The 23,871-nt window shown below is 42.1% G+C and overlaps 1 protein-coding gene across 3 annotated transcripts in view; it reads right to left on the bottom strand.

The window, feature by feature from the left end:
• Positions 1–23,669, bottom strand: part of timm21 (translocase of inner mitochondrial membrane 21) — a 52,001-nt gene extending 28,332 nt beyond the window's left edge. For all 3 annotated transcript variants that reach the window (XR_007247466.2, XR_007247467.2, XM_048530150.2), the window contains exons 1-2: positions 23,261–23,669; positions 12,647–12,709 (exon numbers count right to left, since the gene is read on the bottom strand). Coding sequence is in view for 1 of the 3 variants with exons in the window: in XM_048530150.2 (XP_048386107.2) it covers positions 12,647–12,709; positions 23,261–23,570 (373 nt within the window). In the remaining 2 variants the exon portion in view is untranslated. The remainder of the gene's footprint in view (positions 1–12,646; positions 12,710–23,260) is intronic.
• Between the last annotated feature and the right edge of the window lie 202 nt (positions 23,670–23,871).

Here is a 23,871-nt window from a genome sequence, read left to right as displayed (position 1 = left end):
GCATTTTGACGTCAATATAGCACAATTAATTAACACTGACTAACACACTGTATAATGCCTGCCTTTTGGAACTTGTGTCATCATTAACTCCTAAAAATGATTTCGGAACATGCTGATCTGGTCATGGCATTAATTCCATTTTCTTGCCTACAACTACACCTTTGAACACCTTGCAGATCAAAAATCTAACTCGAACCCTTATGATGATCAACGATCCAGCCTCCACTGCTCTGTGTAGAAGCGAATTCTAAAAATTAACAAACATTTCGCCTCATTAGTTTTAATTGGGAGGTCCCTTATTTAGAAACTGTGTTCCCCTTGTGTCCCTAGGAATCTTAAGGGTTAGATTTTTATGTCCCAGTAAAATAAGTAATGAGTGCAATGAGCCATCTCCAGCTTTCAATAAGATCATGTATTATCTATTTACATTTTGAATTCCATTCCCAATAATCTGTGATTGGGACTTTGTAAAGCGACAAATAAATATCGGTCAGGTTCTGCAAAGATATGTTTTTAAAGGTCAGAAAGTAATTTGGAACAGCACCTTACGTGAATCAATTGCAACAAAAAATGTGGCTTCAGTTAAAAGAATGAGGTGCGAATCCTCCAGTTTACAGGTGTCATCACTGTGACACTGGAGGAGGCCCTGGATGGACATGTCACCCAGGGCGTGGGAGGCGGATGTTAAAATGGTTTGCAACCGGGAGGTGTTGTCATTTGTCACAAACAGAGTGCAGAAGCTCTAAAAAACGGTCTCCGAGTCTCCGCTTGGTCTCACTGATGTACAGGAAGCCACATTGGGAGCAGCCAATGCAGTAGAACACATTGACAGATGTGCAGGTGAACCCCTTACTGATGTGAAACACATCAGTCAAAATTGTTTGTTTTGTACCTTGAATGGAGGTGAGGGGGAAGGTGTATGGACAGGTCTAGCACATCCTGTGGTTGCAGGGAAAGGTGCCAGGGTTGGTGGGGTTAGTAGGGAGTGGGGAACGGACGAGGCAGTCGTGGTAAGAGTGGACCCCAGGGGTGGGGAGGGAAATATATATCTTTGGTTGTGGGGTCAGATTGTAGACGGCGAAAGTGGTGGAGAATGATACGTAGGATGCGGATGTTGGTGGGGTGATATATGAGGACTCAAATTTACTTGGACCATCTCCCTCTCCTTCCTGGAGTCTCTCCACAACGTCCTCATCTGGTCGCGAATCATTTTAACTCCCCCTTCCACTCTTTGGGTGACATGTCCATCCTGGGCCCCCTCCAGTGTCACAACAACGCCACCTGCAACTGGAGCAGCAGCATGTCATATTCCACCTTGGGAGCCTACAGCCCAATGGCCTAAATGTGGATTTTGTGAGTTTTTAAAAATCTCCTCACGCCTGGCCTCATCCCATGACCAACACTCTCTCTCATCCTTGACCTGACATGACCTTGTCCAACTTCTCTCCCATCTATTCACCCCTTCCACCTCACTGACCAATCCCCACCACTCCCTACCTTCACTTGCCTATCACCATTCCATCTACCTTCCCCAGCTCCACTCCTCTCCCTATTTATTTCAGAGCTCCCTTCCCCCTCCCCATTTCTGAAGAAGGGTCTCTACACAAAACTTCAACTTTCCTACTCCTCTGATGCTGCCTGGCCTGCTATGTTCCTCCAACTCCACCCTGAGTTATCTCTGATCCCAGCATCTGCAGCTCTTACTATCTCTGACTTCAGTTAAATGCCTGGCAGGATATCCAGCATGTTAATGAATGGAATGTTTACATTACTCAGTTTACAAACAGGCTGGAAACCGCTATCTTACTTTTTAACTTCAGATCAGCTCAGGCAAATAAGAAGTTCAGTTCAGAAGGTAGAACAATTTTCTCTTAGCAGAATCAGGAGTCCAATTTAGAAGGGAGTACAGCAGAAAATCGAGTTTCATTTCAGGGGAATCAGGCACCCTAGCTGAAGTGTTGTTAATTTGTGCAGTTTCTATGCTAGAAGAACCTGTATAGAAGCCTTTAAGTTGTTGGAACTGAGGTTTAGGCTATTGAAATTGAAAAAAGGTTCACACCAGCAGACTCAAAAAGCAATTATAAAACTGTTTCATTAGTCCAAACTCAATGCTTCAGCTAATAAAGGTAAGTATCCCATATGCTATCTTAACCTCTTTATCCACTTGCCCTGATACTTTGAGAAATCTGTGAACATGCAAACTAAGATCCCCTCAGTCCTATCCAGAGTTCCATCATTTATTCCCTTGTCTTGTTTGTTCTGCCCAAATGCATCAACTCTCAATCATCTGTATTAAATTCTACTTGCCGCTGATTAGTCCACCTTACCAGCCTGTCTCCATCCTCCTGTAACCGAAGACTATCCTCCTCACTATTTGCCATCCCACCAATTTTTGCATCACCTCCTAACTTACTTAGCAACATTCCTGAATTCACATTTAACAAATTTATACAAACCACATACAGCAAGTAGGCCAATACTGACACCTGTGGGACCCCACTGGTCATAGACTTCCAGTTGGAAAAACACCCCCAACCATATCAGCATTTGCCACTGTCAACTGTGGATTCAATTCACCAAATTTCCTTGGCTCCCATAGGGGTCTTACCTTTTTAATCAGTCTCTTGTGTGGGACCTGATCAAAATCAAACTGGACTACATCAATGCACTGTCCTCATCGACACTTGGTCACCTCTTTGAAAAATTCAATCAATTTGGTCAGACATGACATTTGCTTAATAAAACCAGTCTAACAGTTAGAAAATAGAACAGTGCAGCACAGTACAGCCCTTTTGGCCCGTGATGTTTTGTAAGTCTATTATCCTACTCGAAGATCAAACTACCCTGCAAACCCTACATTTTACGTTCATCCATGTGCCTATCCAAGAATTGCTTAAACGTCCCTAATGTATCTGACGCCACTACTACTGCTGGCAGTGCATTCCACGCACCCACCACTCTCTGTGTAAAAAACCTACCTCTGATATCTCCCCATACCTACCTCCAATTACCTTAAGATTATACCCCCTTGTAATAGTCATTTCCACCCTGGGAAAAGTCCCTGGCTATCCAATCTATCCAAGTCTCTCATCACCTTGTACACCTCTATCAAGTCACCTTTCATCTTTCTTCACTCCAATGAGAAAAGCCCTAGCTTCCTCTATCTTTCCTTACAAGATCTGCCCTCCAGTTCAGGCAGCATCCTGGTAAATCCCCTCTGTACCCTCTCTAAAGCTTCCACATCCTACCTATAATGAGGCAACCAGAACAGAACACAATATTCCAAATGTGGTCTAACTAGAGCTGCGGCATAACCTCGCGGCTCTGAAACTCAATTCCCCTGCCAGTGAACGCCAACATACCATATGCCTTCTCAGCAACCCTATCAACTTGGGTAGCAACTTAAAGAGAGCTAAGGACGTAGATCCCAAGATCCCTCTGTTCCTCTATACTGCCAAGAATCCTGCCATTAACCTGGTATTCTGCATCAAAATTTGACCTTCCAAAATGAATCATTTCACACTTTTCCTTATAGAATTCCATCTGCCACTTCTTTGCCCAGATCTGCATCATGTCAATGTACCATTGCAACCTACAACAGCCCTCCATGTTATCCACAACTCCACCAACCTTTGTGTCATCGGCAAACTTACTAACACACCCTTCCACTTCCTCATCCAAGTCATTTGTAAAGATCACAAAGAGCAGAGATCCCAGAACAGCTCCCTGTGGAACACTGCTGGTCATCGAGCTCCAGGCTGAATACTTTCCTGTTACTACCACCCTCTGTCTTCTATTGGACAGCCAATCCTCTAACAAGACAACCAATTTTCCCTGAATCCAATGCCTCCTCACTTTTTGAATAAGCCTACCAAGTGGAACCTTATCAAATGCCGTGCTAAAATCCATATACAACACTTCCACTGCTCTGCCTTTATTAACGTGTTCTGTAACATTCTCAAAGAATTCAACAAGGCTTGTGAGGCATGATCTGCCTCTCACAAAGCCACGCTGACTATTTCTAATCAAACTGTGCTTTTCCAAATAATCATAAATACCATCTCGCAGAATCCTCTCCAATAATTTGCCCACCACAGAAGTAAGACTGCTGGTCTGTAATTCCCAGGATCATCCCTAACCCTTATGCATGGTAAGTTCTTTACGCAGAGGGTGGTGGGTGCCTGGAACGCGTTGCCAGCGGTGGTAGGCGCAGACACGTTAGCGTCTTTTAAGATATATCTGGACAGGTATATGGATGGGCGGGGAGCAAATGGACACAGAGCCTTAGAAAATAGATGACAGGTTAGACAGAGGATCTCGATCGGTGTAGGCTTGGAGGGACGAAGGGCCTGTTCCTGTGCTGTAATTTTCTTTGCTTTTCTTTGTTCTCTCATGAACAAGGGAAAAACATTTGTCACCCTCCAATCATCTGGTACTACTCCAGTGGACGGTGAGGACGCAAAGATCATCGCCAAAGGCACAGCAATCTCTTCCCTCGCTTCACGTAGAAACATTGGATATATCCCGTCTGGCCCTGGGGTCTTATCTATCCTCATGTATTTTTTAAAAATTCTAGCACATCTTCCTAATATCATCCTGTTCAAGCATATTATCCTATATCATGGTGTCCACACAAACGTTAAGGTCCCTCACATTGGTGAATGCTGTAGCAAAGTATTCATTAAGGATCTCCCCTACCTCCTCCGACTTCAGGCACAAGTTTCCTCCACAATCCCTGATTGGCCCTACCCTCACTCTGGCCATCCTGTTGTTGCTTACGTAAGTATAGAATGCCTTGGGGCTTTCCTTTATCGTACCACCAAGGCTTTTTCATACCCACTTCTATCTCTTCTAAGTCCATTCTTCACTTCCTTTCTGGCTACAAGGTAGCCCTCTAGAGCCCTTGCTTCCTCAACCTTAAGTAAGTTTCCTTCTTCGTCTTGACTAGATGTTCCACGTGTCTTGTCATCCAAGATTCCTTCATCTTACCATCCCTTCCTTGCCTCAGTAGGACAAACCTATCCAGTACTTGTAGCAAGTGTTTCCTAAGTAACCTCCACATTTCTGTTGTGCATTTCCCTGAGAACATCTGTTCCCAATTTATGGTCCACAGTTCTTGCCTAATAGTATTGTAATTACCCCTCTCCCAATTAAATGCTTTCCCAGATAACAAGGTGTAGAGCTGGACGAACACAGCAGGCCAAGCAGCATCAGAGGAGCAGGAAGGCTGGCATTTTGGGCCTAGATTCTTCTTCCTCTGATGCTGCTTGGCCTGCTGTGTTCATCCAGCTCTACACCTTGTTATTTCAGGTTCTCTTGCATCTGCAGTTCCTACTATCTCTAAATACCTTCTCATACCTTCTGTTCCTATCCCTCTCCATGATTATAGTAAAGGTCAGGGTATTGTGATCACTATCACCAAAATGTTCTCCCACCAAGCGAACTGACACTTGGCCTGGTTCATTGTTAAGCACTAAATCCAATATGGCCTCTCCTCTAGTCAGCCTATCTACATATTGAGTCAGAAATCCTTCCTGGGCACACCTGACAAAATCTGCTCCATCCAAACTATTTGCAGTTGGGAGGTTCCAGCTGATGTTACGGAAGTTGAAGTCACCCATAATAGCAACCCAATTACTTCTGCACCTTTCCAAAATCTGCCTCCCAATCTGTTCCTCAGTGTCTCTGTTGCTATGGGGGGTGGGGAAGAGGGGGTGTCTATAGAAAACTCCCAATAAAGTGTCTTCCACCCATACTGACTCAGTAGACAAATCCTCTTCAACATCCTTTCTTTCAGCAGCTAATACCATCCCTGACTTGCTATGCCTCTCCCCCAACTCTTTTACTTCCCTACCTATTTCTTCTGAAACATCTAAACTCCAGAATGTTCAACAACCTTCCTGCCTGTGCTATCCAAGTTTCTGTAATGGTATAACATCGTAGCTTCAACTACTGATTCATGCTCTAAATTTGTCACCCTTATTCCTGTCACTTATTGTGTTAAAATAGACACACTTCAACCCATCGCACTGACTGCAACTTTGCCCTATCAACTGCCTATCCTTCCTCACAGACTGTCTGAAAACTGCATCTACCTGCACACTAGCTACCCCATCCTCTGATCCGTAGCTCAGATTCCCATCCCTCTGCCAAACTAGTTTAAACCCTCCTGAAGAGCTTGATCAGAACTCCCGCCCAATGTATTGGGGCCCCTCCAGATCAGGTGCAACCCGCCCTTCCTGTACAGGTCTCACCTTCCCCAGAAGGTATCCTAATGATCCACATATTTGAAGTCCTCCTTCCTACGCCAGCTCTGTAACCAAGTGTTCAGCTGCACTCGATCCCTATTGCTCGCCTCACTAGTCTGTGGCACCGGTAAATAATCCTGAGATTACTACAGAATCTCCTGTTTGTTCCCCTAACCGTTGCATCTCCTATTCTCCCCCATTCCCTTCTGAACCACAGAGCCAGACTCAGTGCCAGAAACTTGGCCACTATGGCTTTCCCTTGGTAATACTACACCCCCTGCCCGCCCCCGCCAACAACAGTATCCAAAGCGGTATACTTATTATTGAGGGGAATGGCCACAGGCGATCCCTGCACTGTCTGCCTATTCCCTTTCCCTCTCCTGATGGTCACTTTGCTACCTTTATCCTCCAACTTGGTGTGAGAACCTCCCTAAACTCCTATCTATCACCCTCTCTGCCACCCGAGTGATCCAGAATTCATCCGGCTCCAGGTCCCAGACGCAGTGTGAGAGAAGCTGGAGTTGGGTACACTTCTCGCAGGTGAAGTCAGAAGGGACACTAGCAGTGACCCTTACCTCCCACGTAACCCTTGTCTCTCCATATGTAGATTAATTCTGTCCCTTAGATTTGGTACCGATAGTTTCTCCACGTCAGACTGAATGGCCTGTACTTTCTGGGTTTATCCCTTAGTTCATTCTTGAATAATGGTACCACATTATCTGTGTCCAGAGAAATATAAAAGATTTTTGCAATCACTGCTTTCCTGCCTTGCCTCAATCAACGTGGATACATTTCATCTGGCCCTGGATTATTTCTCAACTTTCAAGTCTGCCAGAGCACTTAGAACTTCCTCCCTGTCTGTGCTAATTAAAAAGTGTATCAAAGACCTTCACCTTGAATTCTATACTCATATTGTCTCTCTCTTTCTCTCTCTCTCTTTTATGAATGCTGACAAAAGTATTTATTTAGAATCCTACCTACATTTTTTTACTCCACACACAAATAACCACTGTAGCCCTAACTCTTTCCCTGTTATCCTTTTACCTTTATTGTATCTGTTATGTTCTATAGTCAAAGAACACTCATAGCCTCTTGTGAATATTTTTCAGTGACTAACCACCATATTAACCAACTGAAAAATTAATATGATCTATCAAGCCAGGTTTTGCTGTGTAATCTGATTTAATCCAGCATTACATTCTACTGGGATTGTAACACTTTGCCTAACCTGAATCTTCCTTCTCTTTACAAATATTCAGTGACCCTGCCTCCGCTACTTTCTGAGGAAGACAGTTCTAAGGTTAGCTCTAGGAGAAAAAAAAATTCTGAAAGGGCTTATTTTAAAATTGTTCTCCCTTAGTTTCTTACCCACAACAGAAATCATCTTTTCTACATCTACCATATCACAACCATAAAGGATATTATGCATTTCCAGCAAGCGATTCGTCTAAACTCTAGTAGAAAGAAGCTCAAACTGTTCAATTTTTCCCTATAAGGCAACCCACTCACATTTCAGGAATCAATGTCATAAATCTCCTCTGAACTGTCTCCAATGCATTTACATCCTTCCTTATAAATAATGAAACCAAAACTGCCACAGTGTGAGATGTGTGGTTCCACCAATGTGCTGTATAGCTCATCCTTACTTTTATGTTCTATTCCTCTTGTGATAAAAAGGATAGGATCCCATTAGGCTTCATGGTTATGTCCTATAATTGCATTCTAACTTGTGATTCATATATTGCACACCAAAATTACTGACCCCACAGAATTCAGCAGTCAATCTCCACTTAAAGAATAATGTGTTCTTTTATATATTTTACTTAGGATAAGGTGGTGATGCAGTCAAAATTGAAGAAAACAGTGCTTGAGAACTTCTGTGTCATGATCTGAAGTGATTTTAAAGTCCAGAGCTTTAACTTTAAAATGAATTGGTCTGTTTGTCCAGTATTACAAGCAGCTGGGATTATATGATGTGAGATAAAAGAGTGGTCATCTACTGCTGGAATCCTTTAAAAGACAGACTATCTGGGATAGCTTAGAAAATGATCTTGCCATCTGTTCCTTCAGTTTTAAAGTTTCTGTTGTCTGGGGCTATAATGCATTGTACAGACAGCTGAGCACATAATGAATGCTTAAAGTTTTGGCAAAGATCTATGGCTTGGGTTGTGGGTCAGGTTGTTGAATTGCTCGCCAAGCTAGTTTGTTCTTGTTTTGACGTTTCATCACCATGCTAGGTGACATCATCAGTGGAGCCTCCGATGAAATGATGTTATTCTATTCTGCTTGGAACGTATACTGTTTGGTTTGTTACGGTGAGTAGTGTCACTTCCGGTTTTGCTCTGCATGGATTTGTATATGGGGTCCAATTCTATATATGTGTTGATTGCATTAGGGTGGAGAACCTTGTCTCTAGGAATTCTCGTGCATGTCTATGTTGACTTGTGCTACTAAGCTTATGAATCCTTGGGTGAGTTTCAAGACCCAGAGAAGCACATAGTTCAGCAGATGATTGTATACACAGTGACTGACATTTTAAAAAGTTTTAAAGGATTAGATGTCTTTGTAGTTGCTTATGAATCGATGTTTCTTTATTTTAACAACTTCATTATTAGTTGGGATTAAACATTTTTTCAATGGGTTTGGAATTTGTGTTTTCTGTGTAGTATGAATGAAAGCTTGTTTCAGTGTCGGTTCTGCTGGGTTGCTAATTTTTTAAAAAAGTTCATTTCAAAGATTTGCAATTACTTTACCCAATGTCTGTCTGTAATGGATACTGGGTGAATGGCTGTAGGTGAATACCCAGCTGGGAAGGAGTAAAGATGAAGGGGTATAAGAAGGACGGGGAGAGCTAGTTTGACATCCCAGAAGATGGGGCGGCATGGTGGCTCAGTGGTTAGCACTGCTGCCTCACAGTGCCAGGGACTCGGGTTCGATTCCACCCTTAGGCTACTGTTTGTGTGGAGTTTGCACATTCTCCCTGTGTCTGCGTGGGTTTCCGCCGGGTCTTCTGGTTTCCTGCCACAGTCCAAAGATGTGCAGGTTAGGTGGACTGGCTTTGCTAAATTGCCTGTAGTGTTCAAGGGATACCTAGATTAGGAAGGGTTAAAGGGGGATGCGCCTGGGTGGGATGCTCTGAGGATTGGTGTGGACTTGTTGGGCTGAAGGGCTTGTTTCCACACTGTAGGAATTCTATGATTCATGAAAAACCATGGTGAGCTTTCTAAATTTCCCACCTCCCCACATTACCTTGAGGGCCTGCCTTCAGTGGCAGATGTGAACTTGACCTATTTGTGTCTCTTGGAGATATAGCAGGTCAGGGAAAAGGTGACAGATTCAGGTTTGTGAACCTGGGAATTGCTCTTGTTTCCTTTTCCTGAATTCAAGACACAAACCCAGCCTGTATTTTTCGAAAAGATCCCAACTAAATTCCAATTAGTATGGGTCTAAATTGCACAAATCTCCACATAAGACAAATACCTTATCCCAGAATTCACCTTAATTAACTTCTATAAACTGCCTCCATTGTGACCAATACAAAATTCCAGGTATGGTTTCATCAATGTTCTGTACAGTTGCAGCAAGGCTTTTCTACTTTTATACATACAAACAAAGAAGTTAGGAGCAGAAGGAGTAGGCCATTTGATCCTTCTAGCCTGCTCTACCATTCAATAAGGCCATGGGTGAGCTGACTGTGACCTCAATTCCACATACCTGTCTTCCATTAGTACACTTTGACCCCCTTGTTTAATCTATCACTGCCTTAAAAAATATTCAAAGATGCTGCTTCCACCACCTTTTGAGGAAGAGTATTTCATGAACTCTGAGAAAAAAGTCTCCTCATTTCTGTCTTAAATTACCAACCCCTTACGTTAAAATTGTCACTCAAGATGAAAGATAATTTCCATGTGTACTCTGTCAATCCTACTCAAGTCACCTGACTCTTCTAAACCTACAGCGGGTATATGCCTAGCTTGTTCAACAAATCCTCTTAAGACAAATCTGCCCATTCAAGATATTAGTCTAGTAAACCTTCCCTGAAATGCTTCCAATGCATTTACATCACTCCTTAAAGAAGGACATTAATACAGTGCATAGTATTCCAGATGTGGTCTCACCAGTACTCTGTAGAACTCAAGCATATCCTCCCTACTGTTGTATTCAATTCCCCTTATAATAAATGATAATATTCTATTAGTTTTCCTAATAATAATTTGCTGTATCTGCACACTAACTTGCTGAGGTTTAAACATGAAGACACACAGATATCTCTGTATCTCAGAGCTCTGCAAACTCTCAAACTAGATAAAGTGTTTATTTTTATTCTTTCTGCCAAAATGGACAAGTGCACATTTTCTTATATTATGTTTTGTTTTGTTTCCTACACACATGACCTATCTTTATGCCTTTTTATATCCTCTTCACAACTTGGTTTAATACCTAATTTAGTAACATTAGCAAGTTTAGCTACCATATCTTTTGTGACTCCCAAGTCATTTAAATAAATTGTAAAGTGTTGAGGTCTCAGCACTGATCCCTGTGGCAATTACACCTTGCCAACTTAAAAAAGACCCTACTCTCTACTTCCTGTAGTCTATAGTCTTTGGTGTCAGACCTTATCAAATGCTTTCAGGAAATCCAAGAACATTACACCACTAGTTACCTTTTATCCAATAGCATGCATTACTTCCTCAAATAATTCCAATAAATTGATTTAATAGATTTTCCCATTCACCAATCCACGTAGGTTATGCCCGATTCCCTTGAATTTACCCAAATATCCTTAATACCCTTCACAGCCATGTGTGATAAAGGTCAACATTCCATTTGCCTTAATATATAACAAAGAAATGCAGATGCTGCAGATCAGAAATGAAAACACAAACTGCGAGTGAAACTCAGCAGGTCTGGCAGTATCTGTGCAAAGGAAGCAGAGTTAATGTTTCTAGTCTGGTGACTCTTTGTCATAACTGTTAGCAGCTAGGAAAAAGTGGTATTTATACTAAAGACGAGTTGAGGGAGGGAAAGGGGAGAAGTGAGTGGACAGGAGGAGATACAGTCCAGGATGGCGTAGGTAAACAAAGATTATGAATATCAAGCCAGGACAGAAAAAAGCCAAGTGATAACAACAACTAAGAGACGGAGAGAATAAGTTATCTGTATTGAAAGCAACTCATATTACACTCTGTCACAAGTCTGTTGTGGTGCTCCAGCAAGCCTCAGGACAAGCTCAAAGAATGTCTCATTTTCTACTTGGGGATCCTGCAGCTTCTAGGACTCAACGTCGAGCTCAATAACTTTGGAGCCTGATTCCATCCTTCCATGTTTTTTAACTCACCCCACCTCTGGTCCTTTATGACAGTGTGCTAAAAGCAACCAGTAAGCTATTCTGACCTACTCCTAGGCTTATTATTACATTACATGATTTGCTGTCAGTACAGCTTACCAATTCTCTCCCATTCTTAGCTCTTATGATCAGTTATTTGGCTTATCTTCTGATATAGCCTGCTATCTGTAATCTCCTAGTTTACCTACCTCTTTCATATCTCTCTCTCTCTAGACTCTATCTCAACATATCCATTTATCTCTCATCTTCCAGCCCCACCACCCCTCACAAAAATACAACATTTATTTTAGCTGTTAACAGTTTTGATGAACCATCATCAGACTTAAGAAGTTGACTCTGCTTTCTTCTGACAGAAGCTGCTAAACTTACTGGGTGTTGCCAGCAATTTCTGTCTTTATTCTATTTGCATTTCCAATTACCTGCTCCATCTGCATACTGACATTTTATGCTTTAAACAGCAAACGTCACTTTAAATAGCACCTTATGAACTAGCATTGTCAATAAACCAGTAAAAATGATAAACCTGGAATACCAGTTTACTGTACTATCGCAATCTCTGTGAGGTCAGCGTAGCCACTTGATGGTGTGAGCAAGGAGGCTCTCTGACAGGCAAAGCTGCATGGTATTTAAGAGATATAAATAAAGCATAACAGTGAATGTGTATACTCTCTGCATTTACGTTTCTACTACTTAGTGTGTTTTTTCATTGATTATGTGGACCTCTTGATTATCCAGAATAATTGATCGTCAGGCACACTCATGGTCCTGGCAGTGCTGGTATATAAAATGTTTGTGTATATGATGATTTACATGTATTCATACATTTGTACATCTGTATTAATGTCTAAGAACTCTTTACCACCTCATTAATCCTTCCATGCCAATACAAAAGAAAATGTTATAATGATCAGAAATTGCAGAAAGGTGAAAGGCATATAACAGTTGCTAATCTCTATGTACACACACACACACACACACACACACACACACACACACACACACACACACACACACACACACACACACACAAGTACATGTGCGAATCTCTTACCAGTTATGCCAATCCCAACCAAGACAACTAGGAGATAGGTAAAGTCTTTTCCAGCTTCTTTTACTGAAGGGCACAAGAATTTGAAACAGTTATTTCACAGCATACCATGCAAACCACTAGTATTAGCGTGATTTGATTGATTTCCCAATCATAATTCATACATTCTTAAAAAGTGTTCATCAATTATTAAAACACTCAAATATAAATGTCCTTACAAATAATCCTTTGGTAACTGGAAGAAAAATATGAATTTATAAAAACACTGTATACATTACATTTAATGAAATTCAATTTTTGTACAAAAAAAATCTTCCATTTATGTAGTTTGGCCATGTGGTGTATCAAGGGAGTAAGGCAAGGATGATGGCCTCTATAAGACAGGCGAGTTAAGGGTATGGATTGACAAACGGAACTGCAATGTTGTTACCACCACACAGATGTGGTTGACAAAGTGACAAGACTGGCAACTGAACAAATCAGAGTGTAGAATCTTCAGGCAGGACATGGGAAGATGCAGAATTGGAAATAATATTGTTTTATCAGTTCGTGAGTCAGCAACTGCAGTAAGGAGGATGATATATTGGTAGAATTGTCAAATGAGGCTTTGTGGATAGACCTTAGGAATAAAAATTGAACAATCACACTGTTGGGAGTCCATTACAGGCACCAACAGTCTGCAGGCAATTGAGGGGCAGATATGTAGTCAAGTATGTAAAAATAATATGGGTTCATTATATGAAAGGATTTCAACTAGCCCAATATTAATTAAGATAATTATAGTATCAAGTGGTTAGAGGGAGAAAATTTCCTGAAAAATCTTTTATGTCAACATGTTCCACTTTAGCAAGGCATTTGATAAGGTTCCCCACGGCAGGCTCATTCATAAAGTCAGGAGGTATGGGATACAGGGTGATTTGGCTGTCTGGATTTAGAATTGGTTGGCTGACAGGAGGCAGAGAGTGGTTGTAGATGGTAAGTATTCTGCCTGGAGGTCAGTGCTGAGTGGTGTCCCGCAGGGCTCTGTTCTTGGGCCTCTGCTCTTTGTAGTTTTTATAAATGACTTGGATGAGGAGGTTGAGGGGTGGGTTAGTATGTTTGCTGATGACACAAAGGTTGGAGGTGCCGCTGACAGTATCGAGGCCTATTGCAGGCTTCAGCGAGACATTGGCAAAATGCAGAGCTGGGCTGAGAAATGGCAGATGGAGTTCAACCTGGATAAATGTGAAGTGATGCATTTTGGAAGGTCGAACTTAAATGCTGAATATAGGACGAAAGGCAGGGTTCTTGGCAGTGTGGAGGAACAGCGGGATCTTGGTGTTCAAGTGCATACCTCCCTCAAAGTTGCTACCCAGGTGGATAAGGTTGTTAAGAAAGCATATGGTGTTTTGGCTTTCATTAACAAATGGATCGAGTTTAAGAGCCGTGAGGATATGCTGCAGCTCTACAAAACCCTGGTGCGACCACACTTGGAATATTGTGTCCAGTTCTGGTTGCCCTATTATAGGAAAGATGTGGAGGCTTTGGAGAGGGTGCAAAGGAGGTTTACCAGGATGCTGCCTGGACTGGAGGGCTTGTCTTACGAGGAGAGGTTGACTGAGCTCGGACTTTTCTCTCTGGAGAGAAGGAGGAAGAGAGGTGACCTGATCGAGGTGTACAAGGGAATGAGAGGCATGGATAGAGTCAATAGTCAGAGACTTTTCCCCAGGGCAGGACTGACTGCCACGACGGGGTCATAGTTTTAAGGTGTTAGGAGGGAAGTACAGACGAGACGGCAGAGGGAGGTTCTTCACCCAGAGTTGTGAGCGCATGGAATAGTTTACCAGTGGTAGTCGTGGAAGCGGAGTCATTAGTAACATTTAAGCGACTGCTGGACATGCACATGGACAGCAGTGAATTGAGGGGAACGTAGGTTAGGTTATTTTATTTTTGGATTAGGATTATTCCATGGCACAACATCGTGGGCTGAAGGATCTGTACTGTGCTGTACTTTTCTATGTTCTATGTTGATCCTCCGACAAGGGATAGTGCAGTTGTGGACCTAATTCTGGTGAGTGAAGCTGTACAGGCTTGAGGTGACAGTGGAGGAGCATTAATTTGTATCTAGGTACTTTCATACTTAAGATGGCACTGGCAACAGTAAATTTTCACTGAACTCCTGCATTCCTGTACTTGAGTGTATATGACAGCAATACCCAAGCATAATTCTAATGATAACGACCATAGCACCAAGCATTATAAGTTTGTTATGGGAAAGCAGAAAGGTGGTCTGAAAAACAAAAGGGTTTTAGATTGGGGTAAAACAGATTTTATTAAAATAAAGCAGGATCCAGCTAAAGTAGACGAGAAACAGCTAGTCGAGGGTAAATGTACAGCAGAACAGTGGGAGGCGTTCAAAAAGGTATGGCGAAGCACAAGTCCAAGGATGTTCCCTTTAGGGTGAAATGTAGGAGCAACATGCCCATAGAACAATGGATGTCTAAGAATAGTAGGAACTTCAGATGCTGGAGAATCTGAGATAACAAGGTGTAGAGTTGGGTGAATACAGAAGGCCAAGCAGCATCAGAGGAGCAGGAAGGCTGACGTTTTGGGTCTAGACCGTTCTTCAGAAAAAAGACCCATCCAACTCTACGCCTTGTTATCTTAGATGTCTAAGAATGTTCAGGTCTGCATAAAAAGGAAGACAGAGACATATAGCAGTGCAAACGCAGAAAAACTACAGAGGCCCATGAATAGAAAGCGCGGAGGCAATCTCAAGAAAGCAATTAGGAGAACAAAGAAGAGGGATGTGAAAATGCTGGGGAGCAAAATTAGGGAGAATCACAAGATAGCCTACAAGTACTGTATATACTCGAGTAAAAGTCAATCTTATGTAAAAATCGACCCCCTATTTTTGGCCAAAAAAGCTGGAATTTTTCATATATGTCATTTAAAAGTCGACCCTAGCTCTTCACAGATGACAGATCCATATTTGCAAGTCAAGGTATTTGATAGTATGGTATTCAAGGTGTAAATGTTACAATGAGGAAATGAAATTTTTTCATCCTATTATGTGTTTTATAATTTCATCATTTTGTGTAAAAATGGCCTTCAGAAAAAAACAAAACAAAAGCAGTATTTGAACTGCAAGTCTTTGAAGTTGCAGAAAAAAAAACAAATAACTGTGTAGCAGCAAGAAAATTTTGTGTTTCAGAGAAACTTGTAAGACTAGAGAAAGATACTGAACCAACTTCAGACAATGCCAAAATGAAAGTGTGCTAGCAGAGGCAAACCTAGCAAGTAGCCACAATCGGTGAAAAATGTTACTGACTGGATATTTGAAAAATCGTCAAAATAGAAAATGTATTAGTCGTGAAGCCTTCTGAAACCATGCAAAAAACCAATCAAAGAAGGATGGAATTTACGGCACACATGGTTAATGAAAAGGCATGATGTTGTACTTTGGCAGAGAACTAAGATTGCACAAAAGCGGCCTGCTGATGTAGAAGGTAAGATATAATAGTAATTACTGTAATTTGTTGTTTTTTTTCTTTATTTGTGTCGGGATTAATTGGGCTTCCGCAAATGATATGGTATTTTGGACTGTAGCATGAATTTCAGCCCTCAAAAGTATTATCCATGTAATAGGTGACACCACAAATTTGATGTTTAAAAATGTCTAAAAAAAAATTCGACACGGTAGTATATATGATATATTTAGGGGAAAACAATAGCCACGGAAAGAGTGAGGCCTACTGGGACGAAGGTAGCAATCTATGTGTGATGATGGAGGACACTGTTAAGAGTATTAAATGAGTACTTCACATTTTCTTTACTCTGCAAGATGGATTATAAATTCTCGAACAGATTACTATAAGTGGCAAGAAGGTATTGGAGGTTGTGGCAGATTTAAAAATGGACAAATCCCTAGGTCCACTGGAGTTGCATTTCGGGCTGCTGTGGGAGATGAGGGAGGAAATTACAGGGCCGTGACACAAATTTTCATATTGTCCCTGGCCACAGGGAGGTGCTAGTAACTGGAGGACATGTAAGGTGGTTCCATTTTACAGAGAACTATAGACCAATGAGTCTAACATCAACGGTTGGGAAATTTTTGGACAATATAATGGCAAAGAAAAATTGATCTTCATTTAGAGAGGCAATGTTTAATCTGGGATAGTCAGCATGGCTTTATCAGAAGGAGCTCATTCCTAATAAATCTAGTGGGATTTTTCAAGGAGGTCAAGGAGGGTGTAGATAAAGGTAGACTTTTCGAGGAGGGTATCAATGAAGACCATTGTCAAGGTCCCACATAGGAAACTGATAAAGAATGTAAGAGCTCATGGGGTCCAGAGTAACTCAACAAATTGAATCCAAAATTAACTTAATGACAGCAGAAATAGTGGTGGTAGAAGGCTGCGTGTTTGACTGGAGCCCAGTGTGCAGTGACATACCACAGGGATTAGTGCTTGGTCCCTTATCATTTGTGAGATGCTTAAATGATGTAGATGAGAATGCCGGAGGGACAATAAGTAAGTTTGTGGATGTAAGTTTGCTCGCTGAGCTGCAAGGTTCGTTTTCAGACGTTTCGTCACCATTCTAGGTAACATCATCAGCGAGCCTCCAGTGAAGCGCTGGTGTTATGTCCTGCTTCCTATTTATGTGTTTAGGGTTCCTTGGGTTGATGATGTCATTTCCTGTTCTTTTTCTCAGAGGGTGGTAGATGGGCTCCAAATCAATGTGTTTGTTGATGGAGTTCTGGTTGGAAAGCCATGCTTCTAGGAATTCTCGTGCGTGTCTCTGTTTGGCTTGTCCTAGGATGGATGTGTTGTCCCAGTCGAAGTGGTGTCTTTCCTCATCCGTATGTAAGGATACTAGTGATAGTGGGTCATGTCTTTTTGTGGCTAGTTGATGTTGATGTATCCTGGTGGCTAGCTTTCTGCCTGTTTGTCCAATGTAGTGTTTGTCACAGTTCTTGCAAGGTATTTTGTAAATGATGTTTGTTTTGCTTGTTGTCTGTATAGGGTCTTTTAAGTTCATTAGCTGCTGTTTTAGTGTGTTGGTGGGTTTGTGGGCTACCATGATGCCAAGAGGTCTGAGTAGTCTGGCAGTCATTTCCGAGATGTCTTTGATGTAGGGGAGAGTGGTTATGGTTTTTGGGCATGCTAGTTTGGGTCCGCTATGTGGATGACACCTTTGTCATCACTAAACAAAACAACTTAGAGGAAACCTTCAAGGCCATCAATAATACCCTTACTGGCATAACATTCACAAAAGAGGAGGAAAACAACAACAAACTGCCATTCCTAGATGTCACAGTAGAGCGAGCAGCCAATGGGGAACTTCAAACCAGCGTCTACAGGAAAACAACACATACGGACCAAATACTGAACTACAGGAGCAACCATCCCAACACCCACAAAAGAAGCTGCATTAGAACATTATTTCAACGAGCCACCACACACTGCAGCACAGAGGAACTATGAAGAGCAGAAGAAAATCACCTATACAACATATTCAAAAAGAATGGGTACCCAATGAACACAGTCTGCCGATTTCTCAGCAACAAACCCAAACAAACAGACAAAACGTGCCCAGAAACCATAACCACTCTCCCCTACACCACTTTGAGTGGGACAACACATCCATCCTAGGACAAGCCAAACAGAGACACGCACAAGAATACCTAGAAGCATGGCTTTCCAACCTGAACTCCATCAACAAACACATTGATTTGGAGCCCATCTACCACCCTCTGAGAAAAAGAACAGGAAATGACATCACCAACCCAAGGAAACCTAAACACATAAACAGAAAGCGGGACATAACACCAGCACTTCACCGGAGGCTCACGGATGATGTTACCTAGAATGGTGACGAAATGTCTGAAAATGAACCTTCCAGCTCAGCGAGCAAACTTACATCCAGAACCTCAACCTGAGCTACAAGTAATTTTGTAGATGACTCAAAGATTAGCTGGGTGGTTGAGGGAGGGGTTAGGTTATAAGGAGGATATAAACAGATTGGTCAGATCAGTGGCAGACAAAACTTAAACCTGGTAAATTTCAGGTGATACATTTTATAAGAAAGAACAACACAAGGGAGTACTCAGCAAATACAAGGCACTGGGAAGCTCAGAGGAACCGTAACATCTGGGTTGCTTGTTCACAGATCCCTGAAGGCAGCAGGACTGGCTAGTAGGGCTGTTAATGCAGCAAACAGGACATTTGCCTTTATCAGTTCTGGCACAGATTATTAGAATAGGGAGGCCATGTCGGATCTGTACAGAACAGTTCTTAAATCACAATGCAGTTCAAGTCACCTATTGGGGAATGTGATTGCACTGGAGTGGGTACAAATGAGATTCTCCAGGATGCTGCCTGGAATGGTGCATTTCTACTGTGAAGAGAGAGGCTGGATAAACTCAGATTATCATCTTTGGAGCAGCAAAGATTGAGCGGGGAGACCTGATAGAGTACGTAAGATTATAAGCAGTGTGGACAAGGTAAATAGAAAACAGCAGTTCCCTTTAGTTGAAGAGTTAATAACATGGAAGCATAATTTTAAAGTGAAAGGCAGGAGGTTTCTAGAAGATTTGTGGAAAATCATTTTCACCCAGGAGGTAGTCTGCTAAGCACTGCCTGGAAGGGAAGTGAGGTGGGAAACCTCACAAGCCTTAAAAAAATATACTTGGACAAATACTTGAAATGTCATAATATTCAAGTCCATAGGTCTGGAATGGGAAAGAGAGACTACTGCCAGTAGCAATATATTTTAGTAGTACAGATTTGATGACCCTAAGTGCTTTTGCTCTACAGTACGATTCTATAATTCTGTGATCTACCTTTGGTCAGGAAACATGCTTGGATCCTCTTGTCACAAATGCTCTGGGATTGCCTGATTATAACTTCAGGGCCACCCTAGCTGTGGAAACTGGGACTGCACTAAAACACATTGTGAGAGAAGTAAAGGCATTCTGACAGTATATGTGGCAAACGTTATTCCTCATGGCAAATATATTATTACATTTTTAAATATATGCTCTCTTCTCAGCATCAGCTCTGTGACTATATATCTAACTGTAACTGCAACATCAAAAGTATAAAACATGCTGCCCACTTTAGGTGTGGCAGCAGTCATTTTCAGCTTTATTGTAGACTTATTATTTATGACATAATGGAAGAAAACAGCACTAACTCCCCATACAATGTGTCTCAGGCTCAGCCTCTTAAAGGTAGACATTTACTTCTAGATAGCCCTGCTAGTCAACCCCATTGGCTATGAACGTCTTCACATCACCAGCCAAACCGATCACCTAAACAATAATCTCCCACTTTATCTTCCCTGCTCTATATTGAGTCAACATGCCAGTTACAGTAGTGCAATGCTTCCCCCAAAGAACACCAAAGTGCTACTGACAACTGAGGACCCTTTCATCCTGCATTATGCTTTTCGCTTAAACCTTATCTCCACCAAGTGTACATTCAGTTGCCACTTGTTATTTCCTCTGCATCCCAACGTGCTGCCTCGAATCTCCACAATTAAGTGCACCAGATTCCCTCCTGCAGCACTGGCCCTTAACACTCCATCACCTTGAGCTTTAGTGAATGGAATCCCAGGGCTAATCATGATTCACCCTCTTGAACACTGAAAGATGACTGACCAGACCCCTGACTGATAGCTGAACAGTTTCCTGACTGACCTCCTGTGACTGGACAGGACAGGACCCCAGAGCTGACTGTGGCCTGCTCTCAGGGCACTAGAGGCATAGAACCCCTGATCATGGCCATCCCAAACAGTCAACTGAACATTCCTGACCCATGGACTAATATCAGAAGCGAACCTTGCCATGATGTGCTGACAACCTCTGTCTGAATGTTGTTACCCTTGGCACTGACACAGTATAGTGATATATGCAACATTCCCACCCGCTTAACTGATCACACCTGGCAAACAAGACAAGCTGCTTGGCATTGTGTCTGAGATAAGGCAAGATAAAATTACTGTGCGCCTTAAGTTCTGGCTGAGGGGACAAAGCGTTAAAATTAAGGCAAGGCAGAGATTCCACGAGCATTTAAGTAAGCGCAATGCAAGTTAACCCAAGAGAGCTAGCAAATTGCCCTTTGATGAGCCTGATCCAATCTGTGACTTGGGTGCCCCTTTGTGCGCAGAGTGTTTTGGCAACAGCATTGAGATGAAGTATGCCAGCATGCTCCAAAACACAGGCTTGAAGTGCAGAAATATGCTATGGATCAGATGATACACTGACGCTGGTAAACGTCAGATCTCTATCTGTAGTCAGGGTGGGAGTGTGCATTGCCTATGGAGCATGTCCAAAGATGTCAAAGATGAATGTTTAGATGGGCAAGAGGCCAGATAGATTCACCAGGGAACGGCTCTGGCTTTTATATCAGGAAATTTGTCAACATCTAGTTTTTGTCTGTTAGGCAGGAGAATGGGAAACTTCACCATACTGAGGATAGAATAATTAATAGGGAGATATGCACTAAAATGCCTCTCATCACTCAAGCGCAAGAATCTTGTCTCATCATTCAACACTTAGTTGGAAAATGGAACTTTGTCCTCAACTTGCTGGCCATCTCTCGTGATTTTTCCAACTTTCTCCCCATGGCGCATGTTGTTCAGGGATTAGGTAAATTCATTAGGAATAACTAGTCAACCATCTCATTGTGGTAAATAGCACTTTGCAGTTTAAAACTAGGTTCTCACATTGATCTACTGCAGCAAGGGCTGTAATTGATGTTCTTTCACGCACATCTAAAATAAAAATTCACAGGTTGTGGACATCACTGGAAAGGCCAGCATTTATTGCCCATTACCTAGTCACCCTTGCTTGTGGGGAATTTCTTTTTTGAGCTGCTGCAGGTCACGTAGCATTGGTATGCTCACAATGTTGTTAGATAAGTTCAAAAACTTTAACCGAGTGACAATGACGGATAGGCTAATAGGTCAGAGCCTTGTGTGACATAGAAGGGGAACTTGGCAGTGTTCCTGTCTGCCAGATACCTTTGTTCTTCCAGATGGTAAAGATGGAAGGCTTTCAAAATGCTGTTGAAGACATCTTGGTAAGTTTCTGAACAGAACCTGGTAGATACCACTTACTGCAGCCCTGCTGGTATGAATGACATTTCAAGTGGTGTCTGAGCAATTGATCAATTGGACTTCCTTGCCCTGGATAGTGTAAAGTCTGGAGTGTAGTTGGAGCTGCATGCAAGCATGATGAGGATGGGGCACACTTTTTCAAGGATACTTTGTTGTCTTGTTCCTTCTCCGGAGCTGGATTTCTCAATTTAGTCCCAGTGAAAATGTAACAACTGGGATCTGTACTATCACAGATAATAAAATGTGAGGCTGGACGAACACAGCAGGCCAAGCAGCATCTCAGGAGCACAAAAGCTGACGTTTCGGGCCTAGACTTGGAATCTTGGAATCTTATCTTGGAATCTCCAGCATCTGCAGTTCCCATTATCTCTGTACTATCACAGTAAGGTGAGTGCAGTGCATTAGATTTTGGCTTGATGGATAGAATTTAACAAATTAGAAAATGTGTAATCACTACAGTCATCATACCTTCAAATAGTATTGTAATTACAGAATTCATTATGTTGGTCTCACATTTTGGTCAATGATAAACTCTACACCCATGATATTGATCATGAGGGGTAGGTCGATGGAAATACCAATGAATGTGAAGTGGATGTTGTTAGATCCATTTTTTGGGGATGGGCATTTCTGTTCACAACTTTTTCTTGACACTTTTCAATCCAAACTTGGATGTTACCTGACTAACTGCATGAAAGCACAGATGACTTCATTGTTTGAATAATTGCGAGAGGACCAGAAAACAAAATAATTGTCAAATATTCTGACCCTAAAATGGATGGAGCTGCTGAAGATAGTTGGATTTTTCTCACTGACCTGAAGAGCTCCTACTGCTGAAATAACTGGCTTCCAACAATCTCCTTTCTCTGTACTTGATAAGTCTCCAGTTAGTGAAGAGTTTTCTCCCTGATTCCCATTGGCATCATTTTTTCTAATAGCTCCTCAGTGTCACAACTTCAGCTGTATCTATGTCAGTAGCAGCCACTTCCACCTTCAATCCTGGAATTCAGCTCTTTCGTCCACTTTTGGGCCAAGGCTGCAATGAGGTCCAGGAACAAGTGGCCCCAGTGGAACACAAAATGAGCACGTTTTGCAGTACAAGTGTCACTTAATAGCACATTTTAACCTGATGATTGAAGCTAGGCTGACAAGAATTATAACTGATCAGGCTGGATTTGTCTCACTGTTGCTGCCAACATATGGGCAACTTTTTACTTTGTCTGGTAAACTCCAATGAACCACCTGGAACACTGTGGGATAGTTGACAATAAGAAGGTGCTAAACAAATTCAAGTTCTTTGAATTTTGGTACGTCTATGTCAGACTTTTTTTTCCCGATATCACTCATTGCACTCCTCTTCTAATTGGTTTTAACTTTGAATTCTGAGCTAACTGTGGAGGCTAAGGTAAGGAAGTGGAATAACTTAGTTTTGTACAGACCTTGATCTCGGACAGCAGTGTTAAATACTCAGATTACAGGGTGTTAGTTCGAAGGGACAATTTGGAACAATTTTACCTTTCTGAGTTGTTGATGCGGGCGGGGTACTCTTTCTCAATGATACTTTGTTTTCTTGCTTCTTCCCCGGAGCTGGATTTCTCAATTTAGTCTCTGTGAAAATGCACCGCCAGGGAACCGTGCTAACGAAGTAAAGTGAGTGCTGCTTTTGCAGCGGACAAGTAGTGACTCCTACAATTCCAGGCCTCTCACGAAACGAGTTACAGATTTGGGGTCGTGCGGAACAGTGTAGCGAGAATTGGGTTTTGTACTGGAACACCAGCCTTCTTCTGTGTGTGCACACCGCTCGCAAAAAGTAAACATTAGCCATTTGTTTCTCTTTTCTATTGTAGAAACTATACTTTCTACCTCGCTGTCATTCTTCCATTGGATCAGCGTCTGAATAGATCGGTGGGACATGTAGTTCCGCCTGCTTATTGGTTGCAAGAACACGATTCGACAAAAACTACAAAATCCATACTGCTTTCCCCCGATTTCCGCCTACCTTTTTCATTGGTTGTTTCAGTTGTTGCAGCGGGGCACATATCTGCTACTGAAATAGAGGATGTCTGTTTCAAGTCGTTAACCCTTCTAAGGCACAGACCAATTTCTTAAACATAATGCAATCCCAA

Source organism: Stegostoma tigrinum, chromosome 5, assembly GCF_030684315.1.
Source record: "Stegostoma tigrinum isolate sSteTig4 chromosome 5, sSteTig4.hap1, whole genome shotgun sequence".
NCBI lineage: Eukaryota > Metazoa > Chordata > Chondrichthyes > Orectolobiformes > Stegostomatidae > Stegostoma > Stegostoma tigrinum.
This window is presented reverse-complemented; position numbering and strand designations above follow the sequence as displayed.